General features: G+C 48.2%; 2 protein-coding genes across 2 annotated transcripts in view; both read left to right on the top strand.

Moving 5' to 3' along the window:
* The first annotated feature begins 2904 nt into the window (after nucleotides 1-2904).
* LOC121877460 (cleavage and polyadenylation specificity factor subunit 6-like) lies at nucleotides 2905-17880 on the top strand. The gene is made up of 2 exons (XM_042383225.1): nucleotides 2905-3317; nucleotides 17520-17880. Exons 1-2 carry the CDS (start codon nucleotides 2905-2907, stop codon nucleotides 17878-17880), a joined length of 774 nt encoding a protein of 257 aa, XP_042239159.1.
* LOC121877277 (venom allergen 5.01-like) overlaps nucleotides 3353-26144 on the top strand; it is a 115526-nt gene continuing 92734 nt past the window's right edge. The window contains exon 1 of the mRNA XM_042382955.1: nucleotides 3353-3410. The gene's annotated coding sequence lies outside the window, so the exon portion shown is untranslated. The remainder of the gene's footprint in view (nucleotides 3411-26144) is intronic.

Here is a 26144-nt window from a genome sequence, read left to right as displayed (position 1 = left end):
AATATACCCTGCCTCCAACACACTCAGTCAATATACCCTGCCTCCAACACACTCGGCCAGTGTACCCTGCCTCCAACACGCTCAAGTAATATACCCTGCCTCCAACACACTCAACCAGTGTACCCTGCCTCCAACACGCTCAACCAGTGTACCCTGCCTCCAACACACTCAGTCAATACCCTGCCTCCAACACTCTGAACAGTGTACCTGCCTCCAACACACTCAGTCAATATACCCTGCCTCCAACACACTCAACCAGTGTGCCTCCATAACGCTCAACCAGTGTACCCTGCCTCCAACACACTCAGTCAACCCTGCCAACATAACCAGTGTACCCTGCCTCACACGCAAATAATATACCTGCCTCAACACACTCAACCAGTGCCTGCCTCCAACACGCTCAACCAGTGTACCCTGCCTCCAACACACTCAGTCAATATACCCTGCCTCCAACACTCTGAACCAGTGTACCCTGCCTCCAACACGCTCAAAATAATACCCTGCCTCCAACACACTCGGCCAGTGTACCCTGCCTCCAACACGCTCAAATAATACCTGCCCCAACACACTCAGCCAGTGCCCTGCCTCCAACACTCTGAACAGTGTACCCTGCCTCCAACACGCTCAAGTAATATACCCTGCCTCCAACACACTCAACCAGTGTACCCTGCCTCCAACACTCTGAACCAGTGTCCCTGCCTCCAACACACTCAGTCATATACTCTGCCTCCAACACACTCAACCAGTGTCCCTGCCTCCAACACGCTCAACCAGTGCCCGCCTCCACACCTCATCAAATACCTGCCTCCAACACACTCAACCAGTGTGCCTGCCTCCAACACGCTCAAATAATATACCCTGCCTCCAACACACTCAACCAGTGTACCCTGCCTCCAACACGCTCAACCAGTGTCCCTGCCTCTAACACTAGTCAATATACCTGCCTCCAACACCTAACCAGTGTACCCTGCCTCCAACACGCTCAAATAATATACCCTGCCTCCAACACCTCGCAGTGTACCCTGCCTCCAACACGCTCAAATAATATACCCTGCCCCCAACACACTCGGCCAGTGTACCCTGCCTCCAACACTCTGAACCAGTGTACCCTGCCTCCAACACGCTCCAAATAGTATACCCTGCCTCCAACACACTCAACTAGTGTACCCTGCCTCCAACATGCTCCAAATAATATACCCTGCCTCCAACACACTCGGCCAGTATACCCTGCCTCTAACACACTCAACCAGTGTACCCTGCCTCCAACATACTCAAATAATATACCCTGCCTCCAACACACTCGGCAGTGTACCCTGCCTCCAACACACTCAACCAGTGTACCCTGCCTCCAACATACTCAAATAATATACCCTGCCTCCAGCACACACTCGGCCAGTGTACCCTGCCTCCAACACACTCAACCAGTGTACCCTGCCTCCAACACACTCAACTAGTGTACCCTGCCTCAAACATGCTCAAATAATATACCCTGCCTCCAACACCTCGGCCAGTGTACCCTGCCTCCAACACACTCAACCAGTGTACCCTGCCTCCAACATGCTCAAATAATATACCCTGCCTCCAACACTCTGAACCAGTGTACCCTGCCTCCAACACACTCGGCCAGTATACCCTGCCTCTAACACACTCAACCAGTATACCTTGCCGCCAACACGCTCAGCTGCCTCCAACACGCTCAGACAGTATACCCTGCCTCCAACACACTCAGTCATTATATCCGGCCTTCAAAGCATACTCAGACATAGCCATAATCTCCCCATTAACACACTTAAGGCAGTTTCATACAGTATAGGTCAACACTGCCCACTTATTTCACAATTCTTCGTGGTACCCCAGGGAGGTATTCTGCAACCCCTGGCTTTCTGTACCGCTGTGTGGGCGGGAGGGGGTGAAGGTGGTGGTGGAGGAAAGAAGGAAGGGGTTGAAGGAGGCGGTGGAAGGGAAGAGGGAGGGGGTTGAAGGAGGCGGTGGAAGGGAAGGAAGGGGTTGAAGGAGGTGGTGGAAGGAAGAGGAAGGGGTTGAAGGAGGTGGTGGGAGGGAAGAGGGAAAGGGGTTGAAGGAGGTGGTGGAAGGAAGAGGAAGGGGTTGAGGAGGTGGTGGAAGGGAAGGGGTTGAAGGTGGTGGAAGGAAGAAGGGAAAGGGGGGTTGAAGGAGGTGGTGGAAGGGGAAGAGGAAGGGGTTGAAGGAGGTGGTGGGGAAAGAAGGGGAGAGGGGTTGAAGGAGGTGGTGGAAGGAAAGAGGGAGGGTTGAAGGAGATGGTGGGAGGGAAGAGGGGTTGAAGAGGTGGTGGGAGAGGAAGAGGGAAGGGGTTGAAGGAGGTGGGAGGAAGAGGGAAGGGGTTGAAGGAGGTGGTGGAAGGGAAGAGGGGAAAGGGGTTGAAGGAGGTGGTGGAAGGGAAGAGGGAAGGGGGTTGAAGGAGGTGGTGGATGGGAAGAGGAAGGGTTGAAGGAGGTGGTGGAGGTAGAATAGGGATGGAGGGGAAGGGGTGGTGTTAGGAGAGGGGTTAGTGTAGAGGGGTTAGTGGGGATTTGAGGGGAGTTACAGGGGAGGGGTGGAGGGGAGACTATGGCACAGGGAGGGTGTTAATGGACCATGGTGGGTAGATGAACCTTAATGGTGGGCCATTGTGGGTAGAACAACATTTTTGGTGGGCCAGGTGGTTAAAAGAATCTTGTTGGTGGGCCATGGTGAGTAAGGGATCAGTCAAAGTGGGTCAATGGAAAGACTATGGGATAAAAGTGGGCCGGCCATAGCATTGAAAATGATAGTGAAACAGTTTACTTAGCCAGAAATAAACAGATACAGAGTGGACAATAACAACAATATTGACATGGCTGAGCCAGTTGAGAATCTGAGCTCCGTTGGTGGCAAAGTGGATGGGCCATGGTGGGTAGCGGACGGGCCATGTTGGGTAGTGGACGGGCCATGGTGGGTAGTGGGTGGGCCATGGAGGGCAGTGGGCGGACCATGGAGGGCAGTGGGCGGGCCATGGAGGACAGTGGGCGGGCCATGATGGGCACTTGGAGGGCCATGGAGGACAGTGGGTGGGTCATGGAGGACAGTAGGTGGGCCATGGAAGACAGTGGGAGGACCATGGAGGACAGTGGGAGGACCATGGAGGACAGTGGGAGGACCATGGAGGACAGTAGACAGGCTATGGAGGGCAGTGGGCGGATCGTGGAGGGCAGGCAGTGGGTGGGCCATGGAGGACAGTGGGCGGCCATGGAGGGTAGTAGGTGGACCATGGGGGGCAATGGGTGGGCCATGGAGGGCAGTGGGCGGGCTATGGAGGGCAGGTGGGTAGGAGGCAGGTGGCCGGGCACAGGGTCAGTGTATATCTAACTAGTGAGCTGTTCACTACCGCGTCGCTCCTCGCTGCCCAGCCTCAGGTGAGTCTCAACCCCACCTCACACACTCTCTCTCACTCACGCACCCTAACTCTCACACTTCCGTATTTGTTACTCTCATACATCTCTATCATTCCTCTCACACCTCTTTTGCTCTCACTTTTAACACACTCTCACGCTCTCACACACTCACCCTTCGCACTCTTTCACCCTCGTTCTTGTATTTTAATATTACACATCTCTCACATATTCGCCCATTTTCATTGACACTATCACACACTCGCCTCACACACACTCACGCACCCCCCCCACTCACTCTTCCACCACTCACACACACCCTCGACCCTCTCTATATCTCTCTCTCTCACACACACACACACACACACACCTTTCATACCTCTCACTCGTTTTTCTCATTTTCACACCTCCCACACACTCACTTTCACACATGTACCTATTAAACACACTCACTCCTTGACACAACCCCATGTGCCTTACAGTATTCTCACACCTTTCACACACTCACTCACACTTATCACACTCACGCCTTTCACACTCACTCTCACCTTTCATTCGCTCGTAACTTTCGCACACCTACACTTCTCACTTCTTGCACTTTCACAGCTCTTACACTCTAACTTCACACTCTCACGCACTCACTCACACCTTTTACACATTATCACCTCCCTCTCATTACGCACTTACATCTTTCGCACACTCATCTAACTTTCCTCACGCACACACTCATATATTCACCTCGCACCACACACACATACACTTTCACACTCACACACTCTCACACTCTCACACTCTCTCACACTCACCTCACGCACTCGCACACTCCCAAACACTCATTCTACTCACACACAAATATCTTTCACTCTCACTTTTCACCCCATCCAGCAATCTCCCGATACCTTCAGTATGTATACACCTTCAGCATAAATACACCTTCAGTATGAATACACAGGTATCAATATACCTTCAGTATGAATACACCTTCAGTATCAATACACCTTCAGTATCAATACACCTTCAGTATCAATACACCGGTATCAATACACCTTCAGTATCAATACACTGGTATCAATACACCTTCAGTATCAATACACCTTCAGTATTAATACACCTTCAGTATCAATACACCTTCAGTATCAATACAAGTTCAGTATCAAAACACCGGTATCAATATACCTTCAGTATCAATACACCTTCAGTATTAATACACCTTCAATATCAATACACCTTCAGTATCAATACACCTTCAGTATCAATACACCTTCAGTATCAATACACCTTCAGTATTAATACACCTTCAGTATTAATACACCTTCAATATCAATACACCTTCAGTATCAATACACCTTCAGTATCAATACACCTTCAGTATTAATACACCTTCAGTATCAATACACCTTCACCATCAATACACCTTCAGTATTAATACACCTTCAGTATTAATACACCTTCAATATCAATACACCTTCAGTATCAATACACCTTCAGTATTAATACACCTTCAATATCAATACACCTTCGGTATCAATACACCTTCAGTATTAATACACCTTCAATATCAATACACCTTCAATATCAATACACCTTCAGTATCAATACACCTTCAGTATCAATACACCTTCAGTATCAATACACCTTCACCATCAATACACCTTCAGTATCAATAGACCTTCAGTATCAATACACCTTAGTATCAATACACCTTCAGTATCAATACACCTTCAGTATCAATACACCTTCAGCATCAATACACCTTCAGTATCAATACACCTTCACCATCAATACACCTTCAATATCAATACACCTTCAGTATCAATACACCTTCACCATCAATACACCTTCAGTATCAATACACCTTCAGTATCAATACACCTTCAGCATCAATACACCTTCAGTATCAATACACCTTCAGTATCAACACACCTCAGCATCAATACACCTTCAGTATCAATACAAGTTCAGTATCAAAACACCGGTATCAATATACCTTCAGTATCAATACACCTTCAGTATTAATACACCTTCACCATCAATACACCTTCAGTATCAATACACCTTCAGTATCAATACACCTTCAGTATTAATACACCTTAGTATCAATACACCTTCAGTATCAATACACCTTCAGTATCAATACACCTTCACCATCAATACACCTTCAGTATCAATACACCTTCACCATCAATACACCTTCAGTATCAATACACCTTTAGTATCAATACACCTTCAGTATCAATATACTGGTATCAATACGCCTTCACCATCAATACGCCTTCAGTATTACTACACCTTCAGTATCAATACACCTTCGGTATCAATACAAGTTCAGTATCAAAACACCGGTATCAATACACCTTCAGTATCAATACACCGGTACTAATATACCTTCAGTATCAATACACCTTCAATATGAATACACCTTCAGTATCAATACACCTTCAGTATTAATACACCTTCAGTATCAATACACCTTCAGTATTAATACACCTTCAGTATCAATACACCTTCAGTATTAATACACCTTCAGTATCAATACACCTTCAGTATCAATACACCTTCAGTATTACTACACCTTCAGTATCAATACACCTTCGGTATCAATACAAGTTCAGTATCAAAACACCGGTATCAATACACCTTCAGTATCAATACACCGGTACTAATATACCTTCAGTATCAATACACTTTCAATATGAATACACCTTCAGTATCAGTACACCTTCAGTATCAATACACCTTCAATATGAATACACCTTCAGTATCAATACACCTTCAGTATTAATACACCTTCAGTATCAATACACCTTCAGTATTAATACACCTTCAGTATCAATACACCTTCAGCATCAATACACCTTCACCATCAATACACCTTCAGCATCAATACACCTTCAGTATCAATACACCTTCACCATCAATACACCTTCAGTATCAACACACCTCAGTATCAACACACCTCAGTATCAATACACCTTCAGTATCAATACACCTTCAGTATCAACACACCTTCAGTATCAATACACCTTCAGTATCAGCACACCTTCAGTATCAATACACCTTCAGTATCAGCACACCTTCAGTATCAACACACCTCAGTATCAATACACCTTCAGTATCAATACACCTTCAGTATCAACACACCTTCAGTATCAATACACCTTCAGTATCAACACACCTCAGTATCAACACACTTCAGTATCAACAGACCTCAGTATCAATACACCTTCAGTATCAACACACCTTCAGTATCAACACACCTTCAGTATCAATACACCTTCAGTATCAATACCACAAGGGCCACCCACACAACAACCACACCCTGAGTTAACGAGGTGTATTACACATTGGCAAAGAATACCGGACAACTCGCAAACTGCACTGGCAAACCATTAACCCAGAGCACGATCCACTAATTGATTAACATTCAGGTTCCCAATTACTGCTGGGTAGACAGAGGCAAATGGCGTAATCACCCTGCCCGGGAATCGAACCCAGGACCCCTCACTTAAGAGACAAGCATGCTGACCTTTACACCATGTATACAGTATGCTCTATTAATACACACTGCATCAGTATACTATTTATTAATACAGCTTTTTTATAATTACACTTCTGTATTAATAGATTGTTTATAAATGCACTTCTAAATGAATACATCCTGTATGCCTACGACCACTATGTCAGTACAGCCTTTTATCATTATACCTTTATGTCACACACACACACACAAGTGGCACAAGATTGGCAGTGACTCATTGTTGGCACCTGATATGGTCATAGGGTCCTATGTGGGTCACTGTTGGCACCTGTTATTATTAGTGCCACCATATGTCAGTTTTGGCACCTGTCATTAATAGCTCCACCATATGGCAGCGTTGGCACTTATTAGAGTCATAGTGCCACCGTGTATGACAATTAGTACTTGTTACAGTCACTGGGGTACCGGATGTCAGTTTTGGCACCGGTGACAACCTCAGTGGCATTGGGTGTTAATGATGGCACAAGTTGGTAATATTAGCGCTTGTTACAATTTTAATGGCACCATATGTCAGTGTTGATACCTAATACAGTGGTACCAGAGACCAGTGTTGTCACCCGGTAAACTGACAATGGCATTAGACCCGTGTTTTTATGAGTGAGCTGTGGAGTGTGCCAGGTTATGTTGTCAAGTAACTCTTTGGTGTGTTGAAAGTAATATATGATTGTTTGAGTGAGTGAGTGAGTGAGTGAGTGAGTGTGCCTCAACATATACCCGCTGTCTATCTATCTATCTGAACAGGAACCTCAAGTAAAGGGCTATAGATAGGCAATGATAAAGAGAATAATGCGAAACAAGTGTAGAAAGTGAGAATAAAAACTGCTAAGACAAAACTAGAAATATCCACATTTACTTATTCATATCAACAACTAACACACACACACACACACACAGAATACAAAGTAAATCTCAATCACCTTCATTTATTCACAACACTTCACACACCAGTTCACTATATTTACTAAGTCGAATCGTCAGGGTGTTAGGTCATGCCAACACAGCAGGTATCAATCGCCTCCACTGTACACGATCAACAGATAGTATTCCAACACTACATGACGCTTCTAGACCTCACTGTGGTATCATGAACTTCTTTTAAAACAGGCTAAACTCTCCAACCAAACCCGACGACAGGTTAGGTTGGTTAGGTTAGGTTGGTTAGGTTAGGTTGGTTAGGTTGGTTAGGTTAGGTTGGTTAGGTTAGGTTGTATTGGTTTGGTTAGGTAGGTTAGATTTGGTTGGTTAGTTGTTTTGATTAAGTTCGATTGGTTAGGTTAGTTAAATGGGCTTGGTTATTTGACGTTACGTTTGGTTGGGTCGGTTTTGGTTAGTTTTGGTTGCGTAAGTAAGCTAGCTAGGTTAATTTATGTTAGGATTGGTTGATTAGGTTAGGTTAAATTGGTTAGGTTAGTTTAAGTAGGTTTGGTTAATTCACGTGAGGTTGGTTGGGCTGGTTTTGGTTAGGTTAGGTTGCGTAGGATAGGTTAGCTTAGGTTGATTGGTTGGTTTGACGGGCAGGTTAGGCTACCTTAAGTTGATTAGCTTATTATCCTGGTTAGAATTGGTTGGGTTAGGTAGGTTAGGTTTGGTTACGTTATGTTGGGTAGATAAGGTAGGGTTAAGTAAGTCTTGGTTAGGTTACGTTAGGTTAGGTTGGTTAGATTTGTGTGGGTTAGGCAGGTTAGGTTTGGTTACGTTAGAATTTTCTTTGGTTCGGTTGGTTGGATTTGGTTAGGTTAAGTATGTTTTGGTTAGATTAAGTTCTTCCGTTGTCTGTCGTTTGGTTAGGTAGGTTAGATTTGGTTGGGTTAAGTAAACATTGGTTAGGTTACACTCTTTCGTTCTGTCTGTCGTAAAAATAAGGTTTTCTAAAGTCTCCTCTAATACCTGGGAAAATATCATCGTTTACGACAGAACCTGATAAGTTCAACAGCAGGTTCTACCTGTTTAAACCTCTCTCTCTCTCTCTCTCTCTCTCTCTCTCTGCATAAAGACCTCAGTTGTCGAAGCAAAGAAATAATAGTAAAATTCCCATCACATATACATATTAATCACATGAATATTCATACACATTTTATACACCTAAATATACTGTATAGATAATAATGGTTGCCCCTTGTGTAACGAGGATGGCCGGCCCAAGGGCCACCTAGGCGTGAATTTGTTTAAGGTGTAGAAGCTGTCGCCAACACCACAACCACACCCTAGTTAACGAGTTGCATGACCCAGTGTCAAGGAATAGTCCGAGAAGACCGGACAACTCGCCAACTGCACTGGCTAACCATTACCCCGGAATACGATCTGCAAATCGATTAACATCCAGGTTCCCAATTACTGCTGGGTAGACAGAGGCAAATGGCGTAAAGAAACTTGCCCATAGTTTCACCCTGCCCGAGGATCGATCCCGGGACCACTCGCTTGCAAAGCGACCATGCTTTCCATTACACCACAGGTCGCCATACTGTACACAGACACATATTTCATTATACTGTATATGTATTTCGGTATGCATATACATATTATCGATATGCATATGTACTAGTCTCCAGCTCACAAGGTACAACAAGCCATATATGTGTGTATACGTCAGGTACTTCATCTATAAGATCGCGTGATACTGTGGGGGCGAGCGTCCGTCCGTCCCCGGGGCGTGGTGAAGGGAGAAAGTGCTCACCCGTTATGGCAAGGGTATACTGTTTACGTAATTATGGTGGGTATGGTGTGATAATGGGAACAATTATATGGTGGGTATGATGTGATGATGCCCATAGGCTGATGTGTTATGGTGGGTATGGTGTGGTAATGGAAATTATGTTATGATTATAATGTTGTGACGGGTATGGTGTTATGGTGGGTATAGTGTTATGAGTAATAGTGTTATGACAACTATAATGTTATGCAGGGTATAGTGTTATTATGGGTATAGTGTTATAATGGGTATAGTGTTAGAGCATGTTTATAAAGAAAAAAAATCGTATCAAATGCTGTATATCTTTCGAGTACAACAGTTATCTAAAAACACATACATACATACACATACATACATACATACATACATACATACATACATACATACATACATACATAGTCTCAAAGAAAATATGTAGTAATTTCTTAAACACCTAATTTCAATACTAAATCAGTGTGAAAGGAAATATTCTTCTTTAATATGTTAGTAACAAACTCCGCCTCCCAGCCACTTGTCTTAAACACAGTCATCGTCTCAGTTCCATATATGTGTACTGTACCCTGCTCGAGGTACCACTGCTAATGAAGTTTGTCCGCTAGATTTATGGTAATAATTGTAAGGAGCTTTGTGTGTGTTGACTGTGGATATGTGCCCCACCCACCCACCCACCTACTCACTCACCTACCCACCAAACCCACCCACCCACCCACCTGTAGTGTACTTAATCTAATCTAATCTAGTCTAATCTAACCTCTGTCCTTCCTCACCCCTCATTACAGTTACACACTCGTACATCGGACACACACACACATACATACACACTCCTACACCCCCCATACACACTCCTACATCCCCCCCCACACACTCCTACATCCCCTCCCACATACACACTCCCACACACCCCCCCACACACACTCCTACACCCCCACACACACCCCACATCCCCCCCCACATACACACTCCTACACCCCACACACACCCCACACCCCCCCCACACACACACCCTACATCCCCCACATACACACTCCCTACACCCCCCCACACACCCCTACACCCTCCCCACACACACCCCACATCCCCACACACACCCCACACCCCCACACACACTCCCTACATCCCCCCCACATACACACTCCTACCCCCCCCACACACACCCACATTCCCCCACATACACACCCACACCCCCCCACACACACTCCTACATCCCCCCACACACACACCTCCCTACACCCCACACACTCCTACACCCTCCCCACATACACACCCCACACCCCACACCCCACACCCTCCCCACATACACACCCCACCCCACACACTCCTACATCCCCACACCCCACACCCCCCACACACACCCCACACCCCCACACACCCCACACCCCCACACACACACTCCTACACCTCCCCACACAGACACCCCACACCCCCACACACACCCTACACCCCCACACACACACTTACCCCCCACACACACACTCCTCCACCCCCACACACACCCCTACACCCCCCCCACACACACACCCCTACACCCCACACACACACCCCACACCCCCCACACACACACTCCTACACCCCCCACACACACACCCTACACCCCCACACACACACTCCTACATCCCCCCACACACACTCCCACACCCCCCCCTCCCCACACACACACACACATAGTCCCTTACACTCCAAAATACCCACTCACCTCCACACACATACACCCACGTACTTTCACACTCCCTCGCACACTGCCTCCCACACTCCACCATACTGCCGCGCACCCCCACACACTCTCACACTCCACCACACTCCACCACACTTGGGTAATTCTAGTCATGATAATCATCCATTAGCCTTCAGAAATACTTATGCGTCATTAGTCATCACCAAGATACTGCAGACAACTTGTACAGCCTCGGGTCCTCTCTCTCTCTCTCTCTCTCTCTCTCTCTTCCATTTTCTTTTCTCAGGTTAATTAAATACATTTTGATAGATAGATAGATAGATAGATAGACTTATAAGTAAAGGAAATAAATGATAGATAAAATGAGACAAAGATTAAAAGAGAAATAAGAGAGAATGACAGAGTGAGATAGAAGGAAATTGAAATATACAGACAGACAGGGAAATAGAGATAGACAGGAAGAAAGACAGACAGAGAGAGAGAGAGAGAGAGTGAAACAAACAGATAGTCATACACACATACAGACAGCCAGATAGGCATACATAAAGACAGATAGACATACATACATACAGACAGATAGACTTACAGATAGACACAGACAGACAGACAGACAAACAGACTGACAGAGAGAGACTTACACAGGCCAGTAAATACGGTTCCTAATATATTTTTTTTCTTATGTTTATTTGTATATTTTTCACGTTTCTTTATTTTATTCTTTATTTTCTTTTTTCTTTTCTTTTTATCTTTGGTTTATTAAATTTTGTATTAATAATTTTTTTTTCACTTTCTTTCATTTTCTTATTTTCTTTATAATTTATTGTGAATTATATTATTCTTTATGTGTTGTGGAAATTGCTATAAAATTATGATGATGGATGGTGGTAGTGATGATTAGAGAATGTATTGATGATGGTAGGATGATGATGGTAGTGATGATGGATGGTAGTGATGATGATGGTAGTGGTGATGATGGTAGTGATGATGATGGTAGTGATGGTGGTGGTAATGATGATGATGGTAGTGGTGATGATGGTAGTGATGGTGGTGGTAGTGATGATGATGGTAGTGATGATGATGGTAGTGATGATGATGGTAATGGTGATGATGATGGAGTGATGATGATGTTAGTGATGATGATGGTAGTGGTGATACAGAAGATAAGACAAAATGGCGTCAGATACAGTTTTAGACTATAAAGAGAGAGGCAGGCAGGCAGGCACCTATTACGTTGTCCTGGGAGGTGTGGAGGCCAGCAAATACCTGACCTCCGGCTACCTCCAGTAATTGGTGTGCCCTAGTGCACAACACCTCCTACAAGCCTCCTCCCCCATCCTCCCCCATCATCTATCTCCCTCCGTCCCTCTCTCCCCATTATCTCCCCCTACCTCACTTTCCCATCTCTCTCACTTCCCCTTCAACTCCTCTCACCCCCTTCACCCTCCCACCTCATCTTCCTTTCTCCTCCTTCACCTCCCTCCCTCTCCCCCTTCACCCTCCCTCCCTCCTTCCCTCACCCCTTCACTTCCCGTTCTTCACTCTTCTCCTCACTTCCTCTACCGCTCTCACCTCCCCTTCACTTTCTCCTCCCCCCTTCCCTCTCCCTTCTCCCCTTACTCCCCCCTTCCTCTCTCCCTTCCCTCTCCCCTCTCCCTTCCCACTCCTTCTCCCTTCACTTCCTCCCCTTCTCTCCCCCTTCTCCCTTCACTTCTCCCCTTCACCCTCCCCTTCTCCCCCTTCACTCCTCCTTCCCTTCTCACCCTCCTCTTCTCCCCTTCTCCTCTCTCTCTCCTTCTCCCCTTCACCCCCTTCCTCTCCCTCACCCTCCCCCTTCTCCTTCCTCTCCTTCTCCCTTACTCCCCCTTCCCTTCACCCCCACTTCCCTTCACCTCTCCCTTCCCTCTCCCCCTCCCCCTTTCCACCCTCCCCTTCTCCCCCTTCACCCTCCCTCTTCACCTCTCCCCTCACCTCCTTTCCCTCCCCTTTCTCTTCACCTCCTTCAACGAAAAACTTGTCGTCCAATTAACTATTGTTCTTGACAGGATGTAGGTGTGGTGTGGGTGGTGGTGTGGGTGTGGTGAGGTGGTGTGGATGTGGTGAGGTGGGTGTGGGGTGTGGTGGGGAGGTGTGGTGGTGTGGGTGTGGTGGTGTGGGTGTGGTGGGTGGGTGTGGTGAGAAGGTGGGGGTGGGGTGAATGTGTGGGGTATGGTGGGAGGAGGTGGTGTGGATGTGGTGAGGTGGTGGTATTGGTGGGTGTGGTGTGGGGAGGTGGTGTGGATGTGTGTGGTGGTGTGGGTGTGGTGAGGAGGTGATGTGGGTATGGTGAGGAGGTGGTGTGGTGGTGAGGAGGTGGGTGAGAGTGGTGAGGAGGTGGTGGTGGTGTAGGTGTGGTGAGGAGGGGAGGATGGGGAGGAAGGTGGGGCAGGAGGGTAGGAAGGGGCAGGAGGGTAGGGAAGGTGGGGCAGGAGGGTTAGGAAGGTGGGGCAGGAGGGGAAGGTGGGCAGGAGGGTTGGAAGAGGCAGGAGGGTAGGAAGGTGGGGCAGGAGGTAGAAGGTGGAGCAGGAGGGTTAGGAAGGTGGGGCAGGAGGGCAGGGAAGATGGGGCAGGAGGAGGAAGGTGGGGCAGGAGGGAAGGTGGGGCAGGAGGGTAGGAAGGTGGGGTGGGAGGGTTAGGAAGGTGGGGCAGGAGGGTAGGAAGGTGGGGTGAGGGAGTTAGGGACAGGCAGGAGGACATGGGGGTTCCATTATGAAGCACTGGCCGCACTGTTAATACCGGGAGATACAAGGTCGCGCTGGAGAAAATTATCTCCCCAGCGAGATTCCTCCCACCTTCATCCTCCCACCTCCTCCACCATCCCTCCTCCCATCCTCCATCTCTCCCACTCTCTCACCCCTGCAACAGTCTCCCAACCTCCACCATCATCCTCCCACCTCCAACAGCTCTCCCACTTTCACCCTCCACCACCCTACACCTCCACTCCACCACCCCTCCCCACCTTCCACTACCCCTCCCACTCTCCCACTACCCCTCCCCACCTCCCCACCCTCCCCACCCCCACATGATTGAGAGATGATCATCAACACCACTGACGAGGTTCGACAATCGGACACGAACCAATTAAAAGCGACGCTGTGAGGGTTGTTGTAGGCGGGAGGTGGTCGGTGGCGGTAGTGTTCCTCACGCTGCGGGAAGATTTACTCACCTGCCCCTAACCTCACTCTGCGGGAAGACTCACTCACCTGCCGCCACCCTCACGTTGCGGGAAGACTCATCTGCCCCCACCCTCACACCTAGTAACCTTTTATACCGACGTGGAGGTGGTGGGGAGGCAGTGGAGGTGGTGGGGAGGTGGTGGGAGGTAGTGAGGATGGGGAGGTAGAGTGAGGTGGTGGGAGGTAGGGAATGGGAGGTGATGGGGAGGTGATGAGGGTGGTGGGGAGGTGTGAGGTGGGGAGGAAGAGTGGAGGTGATGGGGAGGTAAGGATGGATGGTGGAGGGAGGTAGATGTGGAGGAGGAGGGGGAGGTGGAAGATGGGAGGTGGAGGGAGGTAGAAGACTAGGTGGGAGGGTATGATGGGAGGTGGAGGGGAGGTGGTTGATGAGGAGGAGGGGAGGTAAAGATGGGAGGTGGTGGGGGGAGGAAGATGAGGGAGGGGATAAAGATGTGGAGGTGGTGGGGAGGTAAAGATGTGGAGGTGGTGGGGAGTAAAGATGTGAGGTGGGGATAAGGATGTGGGAGGGAGGGGAGGAAGATGTGAGGTGGTGGGGAGGTATGATGGAGGTGGTGGGGAGTGTATGATGAGGTAGGGAGGTAAGGATGTGGAGGTGGAAGGGAGGTAAGATGAGGTGGTGGGAGGTAAAGATGTGAGGTGGTGGGGAGGCAGCGTGTGTATGTGGAAGAAAATAGAGCCTCACCATACAAGAACAACAACCACCTCTTCCCTCACCTCACTCCTCACCACGCATCCCTCTCACCACTAATCCCCCTCACCACTCATACCCGTCACCACCCATCCCCTCACCACTCATCCCCCTCACCACTCATCCCCCTCACCACTCATCCCCCTCACCACTCATCCCCCTCACCACTCAAGAACCAAAGTTTCCTCAGGATGTATTCATAAGAAGTGTTTTTATATGGTGAATAAATTATAATCGCAGTGAATGGTGGTGATGATGATGGTGGTGACTGAGAGGAGAGTGGTGGTGACTGTGCGAGAGTGATGGTGATTGTGCGAGGGGAGAGTGGTGGTGACTGTGAGAGAGAGAGAGAGAGAGGTCAGGTCAGGTCTCGACTAACACAATACATCACACACAAGCAGTTGCCAACCTTCAAGTTATTTATGTTGGTAATAACTTTTATGGCTGCTAGATACGTGACCCTAGTTTGTGGCCCTGCTGTACCCCCGCTGTACCTGTGTTGCTGTACCTGTGTTGCTGTATCCCCACTGTACCTGCGTTGCTGTACCTGCGTTGGCCCTACTGTACCTGTGTTGGTTGCGCTGTACCTGTGTTGGTTGCGCTGTACCTGTGTTTGTCGCGCTGTACCTGTGTTGGTCGCGCTGTACCTGTGTTGGTCGTGCTGTACCTGTGTTGGTCGCTGGTACTTCTTGTGTTTGTCTGCACAGGCCTGTGTTGGCCAGGCCACACCTGTGTTGGTTGCGCTGTACCTGTGTTGCCAGGTTGTTCCGTGTTGGTCGCGCTGTACCTGTGTTGGTCGTGCTGTACCTGTGTTGGTCGTGCTGTGCCTGTGTTGGTCGTGCTGTACCTGTGTTGGTCGTGCTGTGCCTGTGTTTGCCCAAAGCTGTTTTTCTTGCCCATTTGTGTTTTTCATCTACCCATCTCTTGCCCACCATCTACCCACCTCTTGCCCACAATCTACCCACCTATTTCCCATCTACCCACCCCTTGACCACCATCTACCCACCTCTTGCCAACCATCGACTCCACCTTCTTGCCCACATTCATCCACCTCTTGCCCACACACCTACCCACCCCTTGCCCACAATCTACTCCACCCTGCTCCATTATCTACCCACCCTTAGCCCACCACATCTACCAACCCTGCTCACCATCTACTCCACCTCTGCTCCACCACTCACTGTCCTCTGCCCACCTCTGACCACCACTCACCACCTCCTTGCCCACCTCTTGCCCACACATAATTAATGCCATAAGTCTTACCATGATGGGAGTTAATCTTTGAGTGTTTAATTAAGTCATGTTAATTCAATGTTAACTCAGTGATTAACTCTTAAGGTTGTTGCTGTCAGTTGCTGTCTGTTCATAAGGTTGTTCCTGTCTGTTGCTGTCTGTTCATAAGGTTGTTGCTGTCAGTTGCTGTCTGTTCATAAGGTTGTTGCTGTCTGTTGCTGTCTGTTCATGAGGTTGTTGCTGTCAGCTGCTGTCTGCTGCTGTCTGTTCATAAGGTTGTTGCTGTCAGCTGCTGGCTGCTGCTGTCTGTTCATAAGGTTGTTGCTGCCAGCCGCTGTCTGCTGCTGCTCCGCCATTCATAAGGCTGTTGCTGTCAGCTGCTGGGCGTCTGTTGCTGTCTGTTCATAAGGTTGTTGCTGCTTCAGTTGCTGTCTGTTCATGAGGTTGCGCGTCAGCTGCTGTCTGTTGCTGCCGTTCGTTCATATAAGTGTTGTTGCTGTCAGCTGCTGGCTGCTGCCGTCTGTTCATAAGTGTTGTTAAGTGTCAGCTGCTGTCTGCCGCTGTCTGAAACCATAAGGTTGTTGCTGCCAGTTGCTGTCTGTTCATATGTTGTTGCTGCCTGCTGTCAGTCTGCTGCTGTCTGTTCATAAGGTTGTTGCTGTCAGCTGCTGTCTGTCTGTTCATGAGGTTGTTGTTGCCTGTTGCTGTCTGTTCATGAGGTTATTGCTGTCTGTTGCTGTCTGTTCATGAGGTTGTTGTTGCCTGTTGCTGTCTGTTCATGAGGTTATTGCTGTCTGTTGCTGTCTGTTCATTACCTTCTTCCTGTCAGTTGCTGTCCGTTCATAAGATTGCTGTGGTTAGTTGCTGTCAGTTCATGAGGTTGTTGTGGTCAGTTGCTGTCAGTTCATATGGTGGTTGTGGTCAGTTGCTGTCAGTTCATAAGATTGTTGTGATCAGTTGCTGTCAGTCAGTGTCAGGAGGAAACAGGTGAGGTAGGGGGGGGGCAACACTGACTTATCACCTGTTCGTCAAGACTCCTTCCGGGGAGACCAACTTCTGGTCCCCCGCTCCTCCCTACAGGTTGGCTTCCTCCATGCCCGTGCCTGGCCCCTCCATGCCCGTGCCTGGCCCCTCCGTGCCTGGCCCCTCCATGCCTGGTCCCTCCATGCCTGGCCCCTCCATGCCCGTGCCTGGCCCCTCCATGCCTGGCCCCTCCATGCCTGGTCCCTCCATGCCTGGCCCCTCCATGCCCGTGCCTGGCCCCTCCACACCCACGCCTGACCCACTCGTGTTCCCTGGACCCCTGGTTGCCACACCCAGGGAATGTGTGGTCACCAGCACGATGCACGGCCAGCCAGCCCCGCGGCGTGTGGCGCATCACAGACGCCAGGGTGTCTGCTGTGTGAATGACGTCACTATTGTCTGGCTACCACCCCCATGAAGTCTCACGCCTGATCAGGACGGGGCGGGGGCGAGGGAAGGTGGAGCCGGGGGGGAGAGGATGCTGGAAGAGGAAGGTCACGGTTGGGGGCTAGAAGAGGAGTATAGTTGGAAATGGGGGAGTGAGGGTGAGGAGGGGGTGAGAAACAGATGAGAGTGAGGGTGGTGGGAGGAACAGGGAGCACCGGGGTTAAGAATGAACATAAGTCTCGGTGATGTGGGTGTGAGGTGGGGAAGGGGCGGGAGAAGATGCAAGAGTATAGTCTCAACTTAGGGTGGCCAGTCCCCCCTCACATGTAGGTTGGCAGTCTCCCCTCACCTGCAAGGTGATGGCGCCCGCTCATCTGTAGGATGGTAGATCTCCCTTACCTACAGTATAAGATGGCGGGGCCCCTTCACCTGTAAGGTGATACGGCCCTCCTCACCTGTAGGGTGGCAAGCCCCCCCCCCTCGCCTGTAAAGTAACAGGGCCTGTCCCCTCACCTATAAGGTAACAGGGCCTGCCCCCTCACCTGTAAGGCAACAGGGCCTGCCACCTCACCTATAAGGTAACATGACCTGCCCCCTCACCTGTAAGGTAACAGGGCCTATCCCCTCACCTGTAAGGTAACAGGGCCTGTCCCCTCACCTGTAAGTTAACAGGGCCTGCCCCCTCACCTGTAAGGCAACAGGGCCTGCCACCTCACCTGTAAGGTAACAGGGCCTGTCCCCTCACCTGTAAGGTAACAACCTGTCCCCTCACCTGTAAGGTAACAGGGCCTGTCCCCTCACCTGTAAGGTAACAGGGCCTGTCCCCTCACCTGTAAGGTAAGAGGGCCTGCCCCCTCACCTGTAAGGTAACAGAGCCTGTCCCCTCACCTGTAAGGTAACAGAGCCTGTCCCCTCACCTGTAAGGTAACAGGGCCTGTCCCTTCACCTGTAAGGTAACAGGGCCTGTCCCTTCACCTGTAAGGTAACAGAGCCTGTCCCCTCACCTGTAAGGTAACAGGGCCTGTCCCCTCACCTGTAAGGTAACATGACCTGTCCCCTCACCTGTAAGGTAACAGGCCCTGTCCCCTCACCTGTAAGGAGACAGGGCCCGCCCCCTCACCTGTAGCGTGAAGGCCACACAACAGTACAAGGTGGTCATGTAGTGGGTGTACAGTACGTGAGGTTTACGCATGAACAACGTCCAGGTATCTGGTACTGGATCACTGACGGTCGGCGTTATTTACGATTATTAATCCGGCGCGGGCGAGCGGCTGGGCGCTGATGGTATCACAAAAACAACCTTGGTTTGTAATTGAAAGGCGGAAAGGAGAAAAACATTTGCGTACTCTCACGGCAAGATTTGATTGTGTTCTGCCACTCTGGTTCCTGTAGGGATTGTAGAGCAATCCACCCATTAGGTTTAAATATTTTCAAATGACCATCATCGTCTGGATCATCACTCTTAACTACTATTATCACCATCACTTAAGACAAAGATCACACTACCATCATTATCATAAATTGTGTTGCTTTTATCAACAAAACCCACCACTGATGACTCTCACTATATGACACAATTGACTCTCTTGTTCTAAACCAAATGTATATTAATTCACATCTGTTTCCTCCCTCAGGTAAGTACCTTGTACACTCCGTCAGGTTACACTCATCTGCTTCAGGTAGGTCGGTGCTGACCCTCTTAAGACCCACCTGTGATAATAGCAGGTGAGTGAGGGTGTGTCCCCTACTGTCAACACTGCCCACTGTGAAGGACCACTTATGCCTCATGACGCTGGCCGAGTTTTTGAGGTGTGCTGTGTGTCTAACTCACTCTTAACACACACACACACACACACACACACACATACACACATAATGTTCGTTACATAATGTTTCAGAGATAATGAATTTATATGAGGATAAGTATTTACCCAAAACATAAGAAACTTGGTGTGTGTGTGTGTGTGTGTGTGTGTGTGTGTGTGTGTGTGTGTGTGTGTGATGGCCAGACGAGGGCCCAGGAGAGAGTTGAGATGGCCAGACCAGGGCCAGGAGAGAGTGAGGTGGCCAAGGAGATAATGATCGAGGGGAGGGTGTGAGTGGATCATCAGACACAAGGACTCACTCCCTGGCCGACACTTGCTCCTCCTCCGCCAGATATTAATAAACACGATCTTATCTTCTAACTCCTTATTGGTAGTGAACACCACACACCTCCACCCCCCCCCCCCACTCTGTGTGGGAACGTTGACTGCTACTTCTTACACCTCCTCCTCCTCCTGTGTGTGTGTGTGTGTGAACGTTAATCATGTGAACGTTGACCAAAATGAACATTGCCCATTACATACGTTAACAAAGTGAATGTTTTTTTTTCCCTTCTAAGATAAATACGATGTTTTTGTGGGTAGTGTACATATCGTCTCTCTGTCTGTATTAACAATTACATGGTTAAACAGATTAGTATTAGAATTTATAATAAAACAATACCTTGTAACCTGATGTTTTATAATGGTGGTTTAAAGTATATTATTGACATAGAAATTACTGTGGTTTATTGTGTGTGTGTGTACGAGATACATTAATATTGTTTCTATATTTTTATAGGAAATAAACTGTACACACACACACACACACACACACCTTCTTCTATTCGTGTTTATTCATTTTATTCCTTGTGTTCTTTTAATCTTCTCTTCTCTTTTTCGTCTTTCTCCTCCTATATATTTCTCTCTTTCTTCTCTGTTTCTTTCCTTATATTCCTTCTAATCCTCTTCCTTCTCCTCCTCCTCCTCCTCTCTTATCACTTTTATTATGTAATCACAGTCTTGTTCTCTCGTGCGGCGCTGTACAGGCGAGGGAGGTACGTCTAGTAATTACCTTCTAACCTAATGACACCTGCAGCAGCGATAATGACAGGTGAGGTGTGGAATGTCGCCACCTGCCAACACGTATTGCAGGTGACACGCTAAGTAAGGGGTGTCACGTCAAGGGTACAGAGTTAACACGGTGTTTGTTTGTTTGTCGGTGTGTGTCGGTGTGTGTATGTATGTTATATATATTTAGGAGTTTAATGTTGGTATGATACTGAATATTTGGCTCATTCAGATATATATTTTTTTTTCTTGTATATACACACACAACACAACACCAAACCGCAACGCAACGCAACCCAACCCAACCCAACCCAACCCGAACCCAACCCAACCCAACCCAGCACAGCACCATACCCAAAATAGTATCATGTCAAGAGAAAAAAAACAAATTGTGAGCCCCTTAAAAGTATATCTGACTCACAAGTATATGGTTAGCGTTTTCTCTGGTCAACACAAATATTAACGTGTCATAGATCTCTCAAGATTATATTATTCATTACTCATACCATCACACCCAGAGACCTTGAGTGTATCGTCTGAGCTTTACCCCCCCACAACACTTACCATAGGCGATTACCTGAAGAGTCTCCACCCATTTTACCGAAAGATTAACCACCCTGACGCTTAACCTAACCTAACCTAACCTAACCTAACCTAACCTCAGCCCTGTAATAAACCTTAGAGTGGCTAATTTTCACGTGAAATAAGATGGGGTGGTGATGCTTTAGGTGGACTTGTCAAACGAATGAACTGTTACTCACTGCTGTGTTTATTTGGCTTCGTCATACATTGGTAATTGTCTTAGTGTTGTTTCGGTGTGGTGTTATGGTGTTGGTGTGGTGTTATGGTGTTGGTGTTATGGTGTTGGTGTTATGGTGTGGTGTTATGGTGTTGGTGTGGTGTTATGGTGTTGGTGTTATGGTGTTGGTGTTATGGTGTGGTGTTATGGTGTTGGTGTGGTGTTATGGTGTTGGTGTGGTGCTATAGTGTTGGTATGGTGTTATGATGTTGGTGTGGTGCTATAATGTTGGTGTGTTATGGTGGTGGTATTGTGTTATGGTGGTGGTGTGTTGTTATGGGTGGTGGTGTGTTGTGATGGTGTGTGTTATGGTAGTGGTGTGTTGTTATGGTGGTGGTGGTGTGCTATGGTGGTGGTGTGTTGTTATGGTGATGGTGTGTTATTATGGTGGTGGTGTGGTGTTATGGTGATGGGGTGTGTTGTTATGGTGTTGGTGTGGTGTTATGGTGGCGGTGTGTTGTTGGTGGTGTGTTATGGTGGTGGTGTGTTATGGTGTTGGTGGTGTGTTATTGTGCTGATGTATCCCGTTCACTGTAAAGGTTCCTAGGTTGTTTTAGATGGTGAACACCCTTCGTCTCACATTGGCCTCAAAGACATCACTTTTCTCTCTTCACTATCACCCTTCCCTCTCTCCCTCACCTCACCTTCTCACTCTCACCTTCTCACTTCAGCCTGCTCTCCCCTGCCAGTCACTGTTGAACGATACATAATAGGTTGGTATCAGTGGTGACATGTGAGGGTGATGACAGGTGAGGTGTGAAGGTGATGACAGGTGAGGGTGATGGTAGTGACAGGTGAGGGTGATGGTGGTGACAGGTGAGGGTGATGGTGGTGACAGGTGAGGGTAATGGTGGTGACAGGTGAGGGTGATGGTGGTGACAGGTGAGGGTGATGGTGGTGACAGGTGAGGGTGATGGTGGTGACAGGTGAGGGTAATGGTGGTGACAGGTGAGGTTGAAGGCGATGATAGGTGAAGGTGATGATAGGTGAGGGTGAAGGCGATGACAGGTGAGGGCCGAAGGTAATGACTTAAGGGTGAAGGGGTAGAGAGGTAAAGAGGTAGCGAGCGAGAGAGAGAGAGAGAGAGAGAGAGAGAGGGAAGGGCGGGGTCGCGGCTAAGGGTTCAGGAAGACCTACTGAGGGTGATAAATTATATAAGATGGCAGCTGATCACATATTAATTGGCGCAGGTGACCCAGATATTTCACTCTTGTGTTCGTCGAGGTGGAGAGTGCAGCAGCTGAGTGGTTTCACGTCGCTACAGGTACGGCTGCTAGCTAACTCACTCACTCACCCCACTCACTCACCTCACTCACTCACCCCACTCACTCACCCCACTCACTCACCTCACTCACTCACCCCACTCACTCACCTCACTCAACTCACTTACTACTCGATCAATCAATCAATCACTCAATCACTCACTCGTAATCGACTTTTTGGTATCGAACGGGACGAGTATGCTGTGTCATCCATCTTGATCACGTCAGCCACCTGAGAGGAATGTATGAAGGATCAAGGCCTTAGTGGTGAGGTGTGAGGGCAGGTGTGAGGGTAACTGTGAGGGCAGGGGTGAGGGTAACTGTGAGGGCAGGTGTAAGGGTAGGTGTGAGAGTAAGTGTGAGGGACGGTATAAGGGTAGGTGTGAGGGTAACTGTGAGGGCAACTGTGAGGGCAGGTGTGAGGGTAACTGTGAGGGCAGGTGTGAGGTACAGGATGACTCGCACGATCATATCAGCGTTGTGGTGGTGGCCTCCCGGGGTGAACACGACCGCCCACAGCCGCCTGGGTCAACCTCGCGACAAATCATTGAGGGACGACTGTGTTCCCCTTGACACACACACACACACACACACACACACACACACAGCTAGAAGGACTAAGACGACTCACAAAACTCTTAGTCGTGTATAATGTGTGGGACTCAACGTCATACCTGCCATGGGAGAGAGAAAAACCTAATCTAAAACTGTGCGTATGTGTGTTAGGATTTCCCTCACCACTGGTCAACAGCCTCAATCGATGGACCGGAACCAATTTTTCCTTCTTTTTTTTTCACGGCTTTAAAAACACTGGAGGCTGGCAAACGTTCGTCTGGCTCAACTCTCTTAAGTGTGTTATTAACTGGTTACAAATTGAACGCCGGGCGATATTGTTATAGCTCGCACTGACATTGTGTTTAAGGTATAAGGTTCGAGTTATGTATTTACCCATAGGTTGTGACTGTTGATACTGTCCCTATACCGAGCATAGTGAGAACGTGTCTAGTAGGAGTCAGGACGTAATTCTCCTGCGAATTTGGATACTATTTTTATATGCTAGCTTGAGTTAACCGAATAGCTGCTATTTTAAATTGTGTTTTCGTTTTAGCTGGAATTCACAAAGTTACATTTCGTTTGTATCTTCAGCTACGAAACAAAACCCTCACCTTACGAAACTTTCTGAAACAGCAACTGAAGGACATAATATATTTAGCTGATGGTTCTAAATAGCCCGTCAGCTGTCGCTATTAGTTATGCCTTTGTTTATTTTACTAACGCGTGTCTCTTTACTTGGCGTAGATAAGGACCCGGTCAGGTATATATTGTGTGGCCGGGGCCCTCCTAACAGGTACTAGTCCCACACTATATATCAGCCGACGTCGTTAATAGATGTCTCAGGCCTCACTCTTCTGGTCGTGTAGTCATCTGGGCGTCTCTGTATCGTCTGAATCAGTGTTTCTTGTGGGTCGTTGTGCCGACTAGTGTAAGAGTCTCTGGTTGTGTGTTCGTGATGGTCATGGGCGTGAATTAGTGATGGTCGTGTGGTCGTGGGCATGAGATCGTGGTGGTCGTGAATTCGTGGTGATCGTGGGCGTGAATTTGTGATGGTCGTGTGATCGTGGGCGTAAATTGGTGATGGTCGTGTGATCGTGGGCGTGAATTCGTGGTGGTCGTGTGGTCGTAGGCGTGAATTCGTGGTGGACGTGTAATCGTGATCGTGAATTGGTGGTGGTCGTGTCATCGTGGGCATAGGATCATGGTGGTCGTGGGATCGTGTGGTTTTGAGTTCTTGTGGTCGCTGTTGTGTGGTCGTGGTGTCGTGTAGTCGTAAGGTCGTCTCAGTTCCACGTGACCACCACTACTCGAATCTTAAATTAAAAAAAGAAAGGAAGAGTAAAACTGAAATATTTAACTGGAGACGTACAAAATGTGAACCCAATTACCGCCGAAATGAACCCTAGTATCTCCCAAATGAACCCCAGTGGCACCCAAATGAACCCTGGTATCTCCCAAATGAACCCCAGTGGCACCCAAGTGAACCCTAGTATCTCCCAAATGAACCCCAGTGGCACCCAAGTGAACCCTAGTATCTCCCAAATGAACCCCAGTGGCACCCAAATGAACCCTAGTATCTCCCAAATGAACCCCAGTGGCACCTAAATTAATTCCTATGATACCCAAAAGAAACCCATCAGAACCCAATGAAACCCACGTCTGTGCGGGTACAGATTGAGCAGGTGGAGGAATAGGAGGAGGAGGAGGAAGAGGAAAAATGAAAGGAATAGGATAAGGTGGTGAGGATGGGAAAGGAGATGAGGAATAGGAGGATAGGAAAGAGAAACAATGTTAGTATGAGGGAAATATACCGTCAAAAAGTGTCTGACTAGGATTGGGTATGACCGGGTATATGTGACTAGGATTGGGTATGACCGGGTATATGTGACTAGGATTGGGTATGGCCGGGTATATGTGACTAGGATTGGGTATGAACGGGTATATGTGACTAGGATTGGGTATGAACGGGTTATCTGGCTAGGGATTGGGTATGGCCGGGTTTATCTGGCTAGGATTGGGTATGAACGGGTTTATCTGGCTAGGATTGGGTATGAACGGGTTTATCTGGCTAGGATTGGGTATGGCCTGGTATATGTGACTAGGATTGGGTATGGCCGGGTATATGTGACTAGGATTGGGTATGGCCGGGTATATGTGACTAGGATTGGGTATGACCGGGTATATGTGACTAGGATTGGGTATGAACGGGTATATGTGACTAGGATTGGGTATGAACGGGTATATATGGCTCAATCGCGAGACATAAGAGGGTGTTGGTACATCACACACCCATGAGAGAGAGAGAGAGAGAGAGAGAGAGAGAGAGAGAGAGAGAGAGAGAGAGAGAGAGAGCACACACACACTTATACTACATACTAATATTCCAATTCGTTAATACACAAACAACAAGCGTAAAGACAAACTAAATCTTAAAATAAAAACATAAGTAAAAAAAAACACTAATTTTTACACCTGAATATGTAAATAAACAGAAGAGGAGTGAGTTGACCCTGGAGTGGCTAAGGTGTAGGTAAGTATTGTGGTGTGGTAGGTGTAGCGAGGTCTGTGTTTACGGCCGCAGGTGAGCACCGTGTATATGACTCCGTTGATGAAGATGAGATGAGAAGCGAAGGAAGGAGGAAAGAAGAAGAAGAAGAGGAGAGTGGGAGAAGAAGAAACGAGGAGGAGGTAAAAATTATAGGAATACTATCGCCATTACCAGATAACTCCCCCCCCACACACACCTGCCTGCCGCCACTCACCGTCCTACACACCTGCCACACACTCACCTCCACTACCACCTTAC

Source organism: Homarus americanus, unplaced genomic scaffold (assembly GCF_018991925.1).
Source record: "Homarus americanus isolate GMGI-L3 unplaced genomic scaffold, GMGI_Hamer_2.0 scaffold367, whole genome shotgun sequence".
Taxonomy (NCBI): Eukaryota; Metazoa; Arthropoda; class Malacostraca; order Decapoda; family Nephropidae; genus Homarus; species Homarus americanus.
Note: the sequence above shows the minus strand (reverse complement) of the source record. Positions and strands in the feature narration are given on the sequence as shown.